Genomic DNA, 14,750 nt, shown 5'->3' with positions numbered 1-14,750 from the left:
AAAGATAGTGTCCAGCTATATACAGATAGAAAAATGATTATGGAAAATGAGCAAACAAAAGAATCGTAAAGTCCAGGATAGAGGATGAATTATCAACTTGGATCTTGTAGAGGCCAAGAACAATAATAAGAATAGCACCAGTACACAAGATCATTAGTTAGGTGTTCAAATCATCAGTGAATACAGGTGTGGAGGGAGGAGGTGGAGTAGCAACAGAGGAGGTATCAGATGATATAATAAGATCATAAGGGCTTTAAAGGAGCTGGAGCTGTAACAATGGAAGGCAGAGAAATGTGGACCAAGACACTCGGGGCACACCTATGTATGAACTCGGGGGGAAAGTTGTCTCTACTTGAAAAGGGCCACAGGGAAATAGCATTGAGAAAGCCAGATTTGTTAGAAGAAAAAACTAAAGAAAACATTTGGAGACGAGTTGCAAATATCAAGGGATATGCAAATGACATGCTGTTGTGAAGATCAAACGATACAGATACAGAGTTAGAAGGCAGTCCAGAAAAAGATACATGGGTATTACCACGGGGTCTCAGGCACAGACCCATGACAGGATCATCATCATAACACTTAACATTATATTGCTCATTTATTATTTATTATGTTGTCTCTCTCCCTCATGTAAGGTCCGTGAAGGCAGGGACATTTTCTGTTTTCCTCACTTCTGTATCCACAGCACAATGGCTGGTACATAACTGATGGGCTCAATATATATTCCTTAAGTGAATTAATATTTCTATGAACTCCAACAGTATCCAAGCAAATTCACATATGCTTGTGAATGGGGAAACATCTAGCTAGAACTAGGAACAAAATTAACTTCCAACCACTCACATTATATAAACACAAATCACATGAGTGGAAGTGAGAAGGGGGACGGTTAGAGATAAGTGTTTAATAAAAAAATTAAAAGATGGGACATCTTTGAGAATAAATTTCAAATCAACTGTGTAAAGTAGCCAACCCTATTATTTCTAGACATATTAACTACAAGTACTTTTTTATAATTTTTCAAATGGAAGATGACCTATTCATTCTGATCCAAACTCATGGTCTCTCTCTACTAGTCTTATTACGGTTCTTGTTTCCAAGCATTAAAATCCTGGTGTATTTTTAATTTATTGTGAATAATTTGGTAGTTGTCTAACCCAAGATTATTTATGGCTGGCTTATTTTCCCTTTTGTGTGTGGAGCGCAAATTCTGTTACGTATTAAAGAGAAATTCTACAAGTATGGCAAAGTACGCTACTCTATGGAACCACAAAGTGAAATGATGTTAAAATAAGCTATCTATTAATTTCGTAGCCTACACTAGGTGATGAATTGCCCTCTCCCCCTGAAATTCATATATCAAAGTCCTGACCTCTAGTAGCTCCAAATGTGACTATATTTAGAAATGGGGCCTTTAAAGAAATCATTAAGGTTAAAGGAGGCCATGGGGCTTGGGCCCGGGTCTCACGTACTCAGTGTCCTTACAAAAAGAAGAGACACCAGGGATGTATGCAAGCAGTGGGAAAACCACAGGAGAACACAAAGAGAAGACAGTCATCTATGAGACAAGAAAGGCCCTGGAAGAAATCAAACCTACTACCACTTTGATCTTGGATTTCGAGCCTCTAGACTGTCAGAAAATAAATTTCTGTTGTCATGACAGCCCTAACAAACTAATACACTTAGTGTTTTCCATTTCCCCTTCATTAAATGTATACAGTATTTAAATGTAAACACAAATTCCATTTAGTTATTTAAAAGAATTTCCGTTTGGAATAACTGATTAAATTCAGCTTTTATAAAAGTACAGATAATTTTCTGATTAAACAATTTTCCTATGATTTTTAAAAAATCATATGTGTAGGACATGGATTTTCTTTAAAATTAATCAGCAAGCATTGGAAACACATTCTATCTCCTCACCCAAAAGTCTTTGATTTAAGAAAGTATATGTTCCCTCCATTGATAAAGTTCTAAGTTTAAAAGAATGTGCTACTTACCGAATCAATCTGATCTAAAGAAATCTTCCCAACATTTCCCTGGGTACTGTAATCTTGGCCAGTGTAGGAATGACTTTAAAAAAAGAAAAACAAGCAAACAAATATTAAAACAGATTCATAAAATACTTTTGATCCCTTCGAAGGAAATTTTTAAATTCTGAAAATGATAAAAAAAAAAAAAGAATAAGAAAGCATTTTACATATAAACCTTAGCAGAAACATAGCCAAGTGTTTTAAATGTATTTAATGAAATTAATTTAAGTAACTTACCCCAAAATAATACAAAAATATAGTAACAGTCTGAACCTCCTGACTCCTAGTCTAGAGCACCACTTCTATTTTTCAGAAGCGTAATCCAAGTTGTTGTTAAAGTTCAAACCTCTACCATTTATACTTTATTAACAGCAAGACAACAGAGCAAAAAAGCAGCTGGAACTTAAACTGGGAACCATCACTTAAAAGCAGTAGGTGAGCAAGTTACTTAGTTACTCATTCTCTGTAGGCCAGGTTCCTTACTGACTAACGGTCATAATAATGCCGGCTTTGCAGTATTGATAGGAAGTCTGAATTGTAAGAATTTTTGTTAAAGAGCCTGACATAAAGTAATTACCGTTTATTAAAATAAATAATATCTGAATAGCACTTTACAATGTACAAAGAGTTTTTGATAGCCTCTAATTAGATCCTCGCAACCCCCTGAGAGAGCGTTTCTATATATCATTTGATGAATGGAGGCTTGGAGGAGTTAGAAACTTGTTGGGATCAGAAAGCAAGTGAGCAGTGCAGTGGGAACTCAAACCTTTTGATTCCTAATTCCCCATTTTATCACTGCACCATATCATCCTCTTCCCTACAATAAATTTTCCTGCAGGATTATCTTCAAATTAGGAAACATAACTTGGTATATACTACCTAAAGCCACCCACCTCAGTAATGTTTCACCTCCTTGACACAACACACTACTCATGCCCAAATCCATGAACACGGACTCAGGTGCATGCAGGTGTGACACAGCAAAAAACAGCTGCTAGATTACATAGAAACTCACAATCAAACCAAGGATTATACAAATACCACAACTAAAGGGAAATCCTGGAGTGAATAGACACTATGATCATAAAGAATTCCACCGGGGCAACAGAGTAAGACTCTGTCTCTATAAAAACAAAAAACAAACAAACAAAAAACCTGGGCATGGTGGCATGCCTGTAGCTCTAACTACTCTGAAAGCTGAGGTAAGAGGATTGCTTGAGTCAGGAAGAGCAAGGCTGTAGTTAGCCATGATCATGCCTGAGCACTCAAGTCTGGGCTATAGAGCAAGACTCTATCTCAAAAAAATAAAATAAATAAAATCCAGACACTATTTTTTTTGTTTGTTTGTTTGAGACGGAGTCTCGCTCTGTTGCCCAGGCTGCCCAGGCTGGAGTGCAGTGGCACGATCTTGGCTCACTGCAAGCTCTGCCTCCCGGGTTCACGCCATTCTCCTGCCTCAGCCTCCTGAGTAGCTGGGACTACAGGTGCACGCCACCATGCCCAACTAATTTTTTGTATTTTTAGTAGAGACGGGATTTCACCGTGTTAGCCAGGATGGTCTCGATCTCCTGACCTCGTGATCTGCCCGCCTCAGCCTCCCAAAGTGCTGGGATTACAGGTGTGAGCCACTGCGCCCAGCCTCCAGACAGTACTTTCTATCTGCTCAGTTACAGATGTTAAGTATCAGAATTAGGAATGGCATTTCTCCTCTACTCATCTATAATCAGAAAGGCTTAGTATGTCTGCATTAGAGGAGGTGATAATAAACATCACAGCTACTTAACACATATTTGAACTAGTTAAGGATAGCTGGGGGGCAGGGGGCTTGTTAGATACAACACAAGGCAGGCAGAGGGTGAGAAGCCTGTATCCCATACTCTGCAGGCAGTGAAAAATCATGAAAAGGTATGAGGCAAGAACTGACATAATCCAGTTTACACTTGAGAAACAAACTAGTGTGGGGAAATAATTAGAAAGGGGAGGGACTGGCAACTAACTGGAAGAATACTGTAGGCAATGTTATATCCAGGTGAGGGAAGGTAAGAGCCTGAGTAAAGTAGTGGTAACGGATGGAGAAAGGAAGGCAATAGATGGGCTCAGGAACTTTTCTGGAAAAGAATAGATATGCTTTGATGAGGGAGGGAGAAAAGTCGAGAATAACAGTTTCTAGCCGGAGTGTCTGAGCGCTTCCAAGACACGATTTCACTCTCCACAAGACAAAAACTATTTAGCCTAAACAATAAAACTGTAATTCAGGAATAAACTTACAAAGAAATTATGAAAATACAAGTTTTGATAATAAGTTTTCTTTACTTCGTATTACAATGTTTCCAGGTGAATGGTGTTTCCTCATAATAATGAAACATTGACAGAAGCTCAAAAATCAAGGTAGAAGAAAAAAAATAACGCTGCCATAAAATAATAAAACCCCTTAAAAACAATTCACATTGGCTCATGAAACTGGCTTTTACTTGGAAGTGCCAAGAGATGGTTCTAAAGGAGAATCCTAACAGGTAGCCAGGGAAAGAGACGCACCCTTCTCCCACATTCAGAGCTCACCGCCAGCTTTCTATCGCACTGCTGCCAAATAAATGAAGCTGCTATATTAATGAAATGTCAAAATACATTCTTATTTTCATGATTTAAAAAAGATCGATTTTATGAGGGAACATGTCTTAGTGATTATTATATTGGGAAAACACAGAAAGTCATTTTTAACAGCAAAAAACATTTCTAATTGCTTCAACATCTATAAACACATGCAAACCCAGCAGAAAATAGTTTTCTGTCCATTTAAAATACTCACAGCTTTATTTTGAGGAACATTCACTGTCAACAACATAGTTTTTTTAACAAGGGATTCAGAAAGCATAAAAGCTTCTCCACTCCTAATGTTTCATAAAAGAATAAAGTGAGATATAACACAAATACCATTTTTTCAATATAGAACACCGAAGAACATTTTAATGGGTCACAAAATTCAAATATGTCATTAATGACTATTTTGCCAAACATAAAGGGCAATGTTTGATTAACTAATCAGAGAATCTTGAAAAATCTGAATTTGATGTCCTTAATTCTCAGTTTAGCTACTAATTTTCCACAAGTTTAAAAGGAAAAAGACAAGACAAGCTATGCCTCAATTTTTTTCATCCATAAATATGTGTGGTAAGGGATAAGGAATTGCAGTGATTTACTTTCACTTCCTATGCATAATTTATTTGCTAAAGTATCAGGTGAAAGGCATTAAGGGTGAAATATCAGTTTTCTCAACTTATAGAAAAGTAGTGAAAACAATAAAGATGTGGTTCAGTGAATATCCAATTACATTTGAAATCTATCTGAAGACACTGGGTTGTAAAAGGATATCGTGTACTTTTGCTAAAATGTAACAATTACTGCACTGTACCAGCAAAATAAATACCTTCACCACCGAAACAGAACCATATAAATGCATAAAACCCAGGACAAACTACTTTTTTAGTATCACTAGATTGTCAGATTCTCTCTCTATAAGACACATTTTTTCCACATCCCGGTTGTTGTCCTTATCTGGATGTAACAGATTCTAATTATTAAAACAAACAAACAAATTGAAAAAAAAAAAAAAAACACCACACACACACCTTCAGGAGTCCCTGTACAACCCCCCATCTCTCGGCATGCACTTACTAAGCATCTTGGTGACCAAGGAAGGGTCCAAGCAGTGAAGGATCAACATAATCCAGGGAGGAGAACAACAAAGCTCAAAACAATTGTTCTCAGGCCTACAGAGAAGAGGTCTCTTCTAAATGAAGGGTGAGAGAAGAAGGTAGGCAATGTGAAGCATTAAAGATTTTTGAGCAATAAAATGACACTGAATAGAGAGAGTCACGCTTTAGAAACACAGACTACAGGATTCTAGAATGTTATTAAAATGTTGTTGAAATGACTGACAACAGGTCTATGTTGAATAGAGAAGCCTGCTGAGCCACAGGGGGAGGTGATCTTGGGGGACTGAAATGGAAGGCTGGGATGAAGGGAAGATGACCATCAGTAGGAATGAGCAACTGGGGAGTAAAGTGGAAGAATCAGAGATTGTAGTCAGAAAATAATTTAAGCTTGGAAGTTTAGAAGTGGGATGTGATAATCGCAAAAAAAGTCAAAGGCACGGCTGTTTTAATATTTTTATCATTTGTAGTTTAACAATGTTGAATATATTAAAACATTCTGACATTTTGACCAGATTCATAAAATTATGTGATTAAAGTTTATTAAGGTTGTTGAAGGGGTTTTAAAGTAAGAATGTGATAAGGGCGAGGCATTTTGGAATAATAAACTCTTTTTCTTGGGATCTGAAGGGTAATCACATAACAGATGGATGGGCAGAAAAGATAAGCAAAGCCAAGAAAATTTCTAAAAAGTAGTTGATAGATGAAGAGGTTAGGTTAGAAAAACACACAAGCAAAGGCAAGTGGGCAGGGGATGGGGGAGAAATTCAGTAGGAAATTAGGTAGGTCCTGAGATAGGAACTTAATCAAAGACCATTACAATAAAATTTTAAAAACACCTTTAAGTCCTATTTCCTTTGTAATAATATAGTGCTAAGTTTCTCTTTTAATGAAAATGTGAGGTTTTCTTCAGGTTTCTAAACACCTAAGTGTACATATAATAGTGTCTTCTAAGAAAACAGAATTTTGCAATTGTGTATAACAAACTCTGCTTACACAAAAGTAATCTGGTGTCTCTCCCTATGTTTTTGTTTTCTTTTGAGGTGATGGTCTTAAATTATATACTCTGCTATAAGAGAATTCATGATACACAAAATATATAAAAGCATCTTTTTTTTTTTTTTTTTTTTTTTTAATTTGAGACGGAATTTCGCTCTTGTTGCTCAGGCTGGAGTGCAATGGTGCGATTTCGGTTCACCGCAACCTCTGCTTCCTGGGTTCAAGCAATTCTCCTACCTCAGCCTCCCAAGTAGCTGGGATTACAGGCATGTGCCACCATGCCCGGCTAATTTTGTATTTTTAGTAGAGACGGGATTTCTCCATGTTGGTCAGATCGGTCTTGAACTCCTGATCTCAGGTGATCTGCCTGCTTCAGCCTCCCAAAGTGCTGGGATTACAGGCGTGAGCCGCCTGTACCCAGCCAAAAGCATCTTTGCACCCAGCCAAAAGCATCTTTTAATGGTTGCATTTGTTCAATAACTTACATAAAACTTAATTAAAATGCAGTTGCACCCGAGGAACTTTTCCCTCCCATATTATGTTGCTCATTAAACATAAGAGGGCAGCATGGCTAGTTTTCCAATATAGCTTAAAATCACAGTAAACAGAAAGTTATAAAGCTAACAGAATTTCAATAATTTATAGGCTGAAAAGAGAAAGGTCAGACTTTCAAAACATACAAAACACTTATTTATGCAACCAAATTTAAATGATCCCATTTTAAATCCAATTAAATCAATCTAATTTTGGAGAATGAAGGGGTTGGGGAATGACCAACACAGCAAGGTGTAATTAATCACATCCACACTAAACTAGAGTTTTCCCCAAATACTATCTCACAAATGTCTAATGTACAGAACAAAAATACCATGGATACATAAAAGGATAAATCTGAAACAGAAACATCTGCACACATCTGATCTGTGAATTGTAGTGAAAGGCAGACCTACTCCTGGACTTTGTAGAAACAACAGAAATTTAAGTCCTGTTCAATGTACCACGAATATCAATATGAGCACTTAGGTACTCAACAGGGAATTGTTTTTGAGTGTTGAAACTCAGAGCTGAAAACAAAAAGCAGAAATTACATGAAAGTGGATTTATGGGTCTCATGGCAAGATTAGCTGGTTAAGAAAAAAAATAATAATCTTTTCATGCTGTGGCACTGATTGTTAACAGAAGATGGATCATCACACCTCAGCTCCAAGAGTGGTATTCACCAGCTCCACTACTGTGACATAAATGCCACAGGGTATTACTGACAAAATGGGAGAGCAAAAGTCAGCTTTTCAAGGGTGATTACAACTCCAGTCATTTTCTCCTTTTCAGACTACTGATGAAAATTTGACAGAGTAAACAGGAAGTAGTGGAATAGTTGCAACACTTTAGGAATTGGCTGCAACTCCTCCTCATTTGTGTAATTTCTCCAAGTCCAGTTTGCCCAAGGCAATCATGGAGACATAAAAGAACCAGGCAATAAATAGAGAAGAGTGATTAACAGGGTAAGTTTCAGAATCCAAGAGTCATGCAAAAGTTTGCATACAGTCACTATCTGTGTGATTTTGCAAAGATCTCTTCATTGCTTTCATCTTAATCACTGGTAAAACAGGGATTATAAAACAGATCACAAAAGTGCTGCCCTCAAAAAGTTGCTGTGAGGACAAATGAAATGTCTGTAGTGTTTATCACAGTATTTTTCACTCAAATTGTAATAAACATCATCATCATCCTGGCCTAAATTTATTATTCTTAAACATTTTGGATTTTTTTTTCTCTGTTCTTAACATTCACCAATTTCTTCCTAGGAATACTAGAAAAAAATAATTTCTTTCCAACCTTCTTCATACTATCACATAAAATGTTTAACCTCAAAGTATTAATAGGAGAATTCAGATGTCCTTGAATAACCAGATATCTGGAAGATTTTGTGAGTCTATCATTATAGTCTATATCTACACTTTTAGGAAGTGTCCAAAGTACAAATATTCAGCTTAAACAATAGAGATTTAAATGAAATCCATTTTATGAAGCTTTACTGTTCAATATAGTATCCATTAGCCAAATGTGACTACTGGGCACTTGAAATGTAGCTTAGACTAAATTGAGATGTTCAATAAGTACAAAGTACACACTGGATTTCAAAGACTTAGTACATAAAATGTAAAAGATTTCATTCATAATTTTTCATAGTGCTTACATATTAAAATGGTATTTTGAGCTGGGTGTGGTAGCACATATCTGTAGTCCCAGCTATTCAGGAAGCTAAGGAAGAAAAATTACTTGAGCCTAGGAGTTCAAGTAGCTGAGCCTGGGCAAAAGAGCAAGATCTCATCTCTTAAAAAAAGAAAAAAAAAAGATATTTTGAACATGAGTTAAATAAGATATGTTATCAAAATTAATTTCACTTGAGTAATTTAAAATTATATATAATTATATATGTGGCTTACATTTGTTGCTCTCATTATGATTCTACTGGATAACATTATTGTATAGTGAGGAGACAATGACATAAAACAATCAAACGGTTTTCTGGAGGACTAGGTATAACTATAGAATAGCCAGCTGACTTGCCCTGACTTCTATTTGCTACATTAAGATCAATCTCTGCCAGTCATAAGCAAAATACAGGCTGCAGTTAGGCCGAATAAAGGAAGTGCTTCAAGTCTACTATAATTGTGCTTGTTTTTACAACATTTTACTTGGGAATCAAGTTTTTATATTTAAGCCATAGTTTGCCATTTATACTGTTAGGGAAGCAATATTGAATTCTGATTAGCTTGGTGGTAACCTGAATTGTTTCTTTGGGGACAAAGAAAGCTGTGGCATGTTTATTTGGAAGGCTTTGGGGCTGCTTGGCCAACCTCAACCTCAATACCTAATTGCAACTGTCCATTCTTCTCTCCTTTGTAAGAAGCCATAATAGACAGGATGCAAATGTGGCTTACAGCAAAATCCTAAGCCAGAGTGGAAAGAATTCCTCCCTCATCCTCAGGGGGTATCTCTCTGCCCTCCACCCCCTACCAGCAGAGTTTCTGAGGTTCATAAAACATATTTCCATTCTTTGTCAAGCATTTCCCAGTACTCTTAAGACTAAACAGGTTAACACCATTTACTCCTTTCTATCTGGCAGGCTACAGTTTATCATATTTTTTAAACTAGCATAAAATAAAAAAGCAGTGAAGCAAGCATCACAAATAATCAAAACTGATCTCTGCATCAAGGAAACATATTTATTTGGACCATTAAAAAGTAAGCTAATACATCTTTCAAAATGAACTGTAATCTCCTACATCATTCCATAAAAGTATACCAAGTTCCAATACAACCTATTCACATAAAGCCAGGTGTAATAATAGCACAAATGGAAAAACAATTTCAGGAAGAGGAAATAAACGTTTCTGTACATTACCCATATATCTATTTTTGCAATCACAATTTTACCCACTGTTGGTGTTAAAAAAACAAACAAACAAACTCTATCCACATAACCTAGGCCACTCAGACATTTAGAAAGCACAGTCCCTGCACTTTGGATTTGTAGGGTGGGTAGGAAATCAAAGGAGCCAAAGCTACAATGTATCATTTCCTGCAGTGAAGGATATCACAGGAAAATTCAGTCAACAGCTGTCACCACTGAAATTGAAATGAGTTTGGGTTTTATTCTCCAGCGAAATCCCTAGTAAATGGTATCCAACTTTACCCAGGTGTATTAGCCCAGGTGATTTTCCCTGCAGTTATTCCAAATGAGAACACAATCAATAAAATTCTGTTTTAAATTGATTGAATGTAGATTATTTTTCCACAAGCATAAATTTTATTCAACTTTATTTTTAAAGAAGTCTCCACAGAAAACTACCATCACACAACATGCAGTATACTGACCTATTTTTCTTTATAACTGGGAGAAATCGTGTGATTCCAAGAGGCTAAAATATCCAATAAAAATCAGGACCATATGGGTTTCCATATCAGGTAGGAACTATAAATGGTGCAATTGCTACTTTATTTTATGTTTCCTCATCTTCCCTATGTGGTCCATATTTTCCTATTTATTCCAAGTTATAACCAAAATCCAATGAACTCCAAGATAAATGAAAGTTGCATCTCATTTTTCTATAAAAATATCTGTACATTTGTCAAAAGACATTGAACTATAATCTTTAAATAGGTGGATTTTTTGTATATAAATTTTTGTACCTCAATAAAATTGATTTTAAAAGTAAAATACACACACACACCCCTATAATATATATTCAAACTACAGCTTTACATAGCTATTTTCACCATATAACTTTAAGAACCCCAACAAACATATCTATTTTCATGAGTAAAAAATTTATGTTCCTTTACTCTCTATATTCTTAGCATATATTATGGTAATATAATGAACCCTAATAGAGATGGTTTTGGTTTTGGGTTGTGTCCAGGATAGTCAAATGACTACAATAAAGAAAGGATTCACAATAGGGTAGTCAAGAAAAAGTGAGAGGCCGAGGGAATAAAGTTCCAACATCCAGCAAACTTAATATGTTAAAATGATAGACAATGTCTTCCCATTCCCCCACAAATAATTTACACAATGTGGAATGCTTCTGAGATGAGCTATTACACATTTATGGCATTCTAGGATTATCCCCACATTTGTTCCCCAATAACTGCCACAATGTTTTGGGAGCTTTGGTGAGGAGTGCTGGAACAGTTCATGAGGATGATTACTAAAAGTCACAGTCCAACAGTCGTGTTACATCCTTTCCTCACACACCCCTTTAGTCTCACATAGCCATTGACAATGCCTCATAATGTTTAAGGGTCTCATTTCATAGATGAAAAGAGCAAGGTATGTAACAGTTTTGTTTCTGGTTTTGTTTTTGAATACAAGTGGTCAACATTTGAATAAGTCATTGGTAAGAAAAAGAGGGAGCGCTTATGAGATCACATAGAGGAATAGAAAGCACTCTCTGCCTCCCATGATTAGTTCCTGATGGCATGAAGAAGAGTCCCATGTCCCAAAACCAAAGACAAAAACAGCAGTACATTTCTACAAAGATAAAAAGCATTTCTTTACCATAGTTATCCTTTGGAAATAACAGAAACTCCATCAGCTTTTTGCCCAAATTACCATCTCATTCAGTCTCAATATTTAGCACCTTAGAAAACAGAATTAAAGGTAAAATTTTTTAACCTGAAAGTTTCTATAATTCACTCAGCCATTCATTCATTCATTCATTCATTCATTCATTCATTCAAGTGTTTACTGAGGTCCTATTATGCCATTTTCATAAGTAATGGGGAGATAGTGGTAAACAAGATGGCCAAATTCCTTCATCTCATGGAGCTCATACCCTAGGCAAAAAAATACTGAACAAGCAAACAAATTAAAACGACCATTCCAACTGGTGATGTTGCTGTGAAGAAAACATAACATAGTGAGATAATATTATAAAGCACTTGTGAGGGTGACTTTACATTGGATGATTAAGGACACGCCTCAATAGGACCTGAGAAGATGCACCACTATACACATTTTTGTTTGTTTCCACCACTGTACACATTTGATGACTGTTCCTGGTGGATTGTATGTATGCAGTAAGTCAAGAACCAAGATACCGCTACCAAAAGTAGGCATTTAAAATTCATCTTGTATTATCTTTTCTAGCACTACTTTCTACATAGTAATCAGAAACAATCTACATAGTAATCAGAAACAATTGAGAGTGCATTAAACTTTTGTTGAGTCTTGGTAGTCTGCCTTTCCTCAGTTCAATTTATTGAATTTTGTTTTGTGTTTACTCTGAGTAAATAAAGGTTAATTGGTTCTGGAATGCCAGGGGTTGCTCTTAGGTTAACAAAACATTTAGACTCACAAGAATATGCCACAGGCCACTTGTGGCATCAGTTTACTTGGAAAGATCCAGGAGAGGAATCGCAGCTTGCTAGCTGGGCAGCTTCAAGTATTCCTCTTCTGTGGAATCCTTACCACAGGCCTGCACAGGTGGATAGCTCATTCAGGTACAGAGGCAAAATCCCCACCAGTAGATATGACAGCTGCCCTGACTTAGGAGCCTCATGACCCTCAGTAGCCACAATTGCTTATAACAACTCCATACGTATAGCTTTTCCAGGGCTACCTCAGATTTGAAACTCTAAGCCCCACTACTATGATTTTTAACAAGTATGTAATTATTTAAATATATTTCAAATACAATATGGAACTACACTATCAAATACAGTAACCACTAAGTAAAATCGGTTATTGAAATTGAAATTTTAATTAATTTAAAATTCAGTTCTTTAGTAGCACTAGCCATGTTTCAAACACTCAATAGCTGTAAGTGGCTACTTGCTACTGGGTAAAACAGGACAGGTACAGAACACTTCCATCATCACAGAAAGTTCTATTACATAGCATTCAACAAGTTACTTTTTGTTGCTAATATATCATAAATACTGCCACAATGCTTTCTCAGGCCTTTTAAGAATATTATTTCCTATAACATCATTATTATTTTGTACTTTGTTAGTGTTTTACGACTAACACACTGTAAAATCACTAATTTTCTTTGTTACTTAACCAGACAGCGATCAATGTTTTAAAGAAACCCAATGAGTGAACAGGAAATTTAACAACTGTAGATACTAAAATTACTAAAAAAGCGTAAGAAATCATAAATTTTACTTTCCAGGAAGGCTCCCAGTATCCGGTATCCACAAGCCACAAATTCCTGAGAAACTTTGGAGTCCGAGGACTAAGGGAAATCTACAATGTCTGGTTGAAGATAAGCTACAAGACCACTGTGACAGGCAAAGTTTCATTATTTCCAGGATTCTATGTGCTCTCATATAATCACATACCTCCAGTATGCCAAGAGTCATCATGATTTATTATAATTACTTTAGTTAAAATTATCTTTTTACTGATAACTATTCAGTCCTACAAAGGCAGAAATAAATGCATCCCTAGAACCTAACACCATGTGAGGCAACCAGTAAGAGTTCCTTTAATATGTGTTCAATAAACAATAAATAAACTCTTAGAATGCTAAAAGGTGTGTGAGCATGTATTACTGAACAGCTCTCACAAAGTACCTCCACACATCTCAGCCACTATATACAACCTCATTACAAAGTCTACTATTTACAGCAGTGTTTATTTGCCTCGTTCTAGGTAGCTGGTTGGTAAGACAGGAAAGATTTTTCTATCTTCCTTCTATATCATTAAAAAGAAAATTGGTAACTTTTTATATTTCTTTAAGAACTGATTTCTTACACCTTTTTTCAACTTTAAGATATATTAAACTAGCAAAGTGAATTAACTATAAAACTCCAGGAAACGTTAGTATTCTATATAAATTAAGAATGGTGACTTACATGTAAAACTGATGAAAAGTGATACAAAAACCTGTTTTCACTCCATACTCCCACCTCAAAAGAAAACCTTCACTATAAGAGGATGAATCAGTGACCTTCCAAATATGCTCTAATTCCTGGATCCTCTGAATGTGTTAGGTTACACGGTAAAAGGGGCTCTGCAGATGTAATTAAGGATCTTAGATGAAAAGATTATCCTGGATATTCCTGTAGTCTGATCTAATCGCATGGACCTTTAAAAGCAGAAAACTTTCTCAGGTTGGAGGCAGTGTGACACAGCAGCGTAAGTTAGAGATATCTGAAATATGGGAAGGCTCTGAGATGGGACCCACAGGCAAGGACTACAGAGGCCTCTAGGAAATCATGGAAAGCATGAGAAGGAATGTGGGCAGCCTCTAGGAGGAAAGACCAGGCTTCAACTGACACCCAGCATAAAAACAGGATCTCCAACAACTTAAATAACCTTGGAAGTAAATTCTTCCCCAGAGCCCTTCAGTAAGCAACATAAGCCTTGCTGACACCTTGATTTTAGCCTGGCAAGACCCAGGTCTGATTTCTAACCTACAGACTGTGAGATAATAAATGGGCATTGTTTTAATCCACTAAATGTGTGGTAATTTGTTAAGGCTGGAATAGA

At 36.2% G+C, this 14,750-nt stretch overlaps 1 protein-coding gene across 2 annotated transcripts in view; it reads right to left on the bottom strand.

Moving 5' to 3' along the window:
- Window positions 1-14,750, bottom strand: part of PRIM2 (DNA primase subunit 2) — a 388,757-nt gene that overhangs the window by 113,710 nt on the left and 260,297 nt on the right. For both annotated transcript variants that reach the window (XM_025382480.1, XM_025382479.1), the window contains exon 9: window positions 2,004-2,076. In XM_025382480.1, the coding sequence (XP_025238265.1) occupies window positions 2,004-2,076 (73 nt within the window). The remainder of the gene's footprint in view (window positions 1-2,003; window positions 2,077-14,750) is intronic.

This window comes from Theropithecus gelada, chromosome 4 (genome assembly GCF_003255815.1).
Source record: "Theropithecus gelada isolate Dixy chromosome 4, Tgel_1.0, whole genome shotgun sequence".
Classification (NCBI taxonomy): Eukaryota; Metazoa; Chordata; class Mammalia; order Primates; family Cercopithecidae; genus Theropithecus; species Theropithecus gelada.
This window is presented reverse-complemented; position numbering and strand designations above follow the sequence as displayed.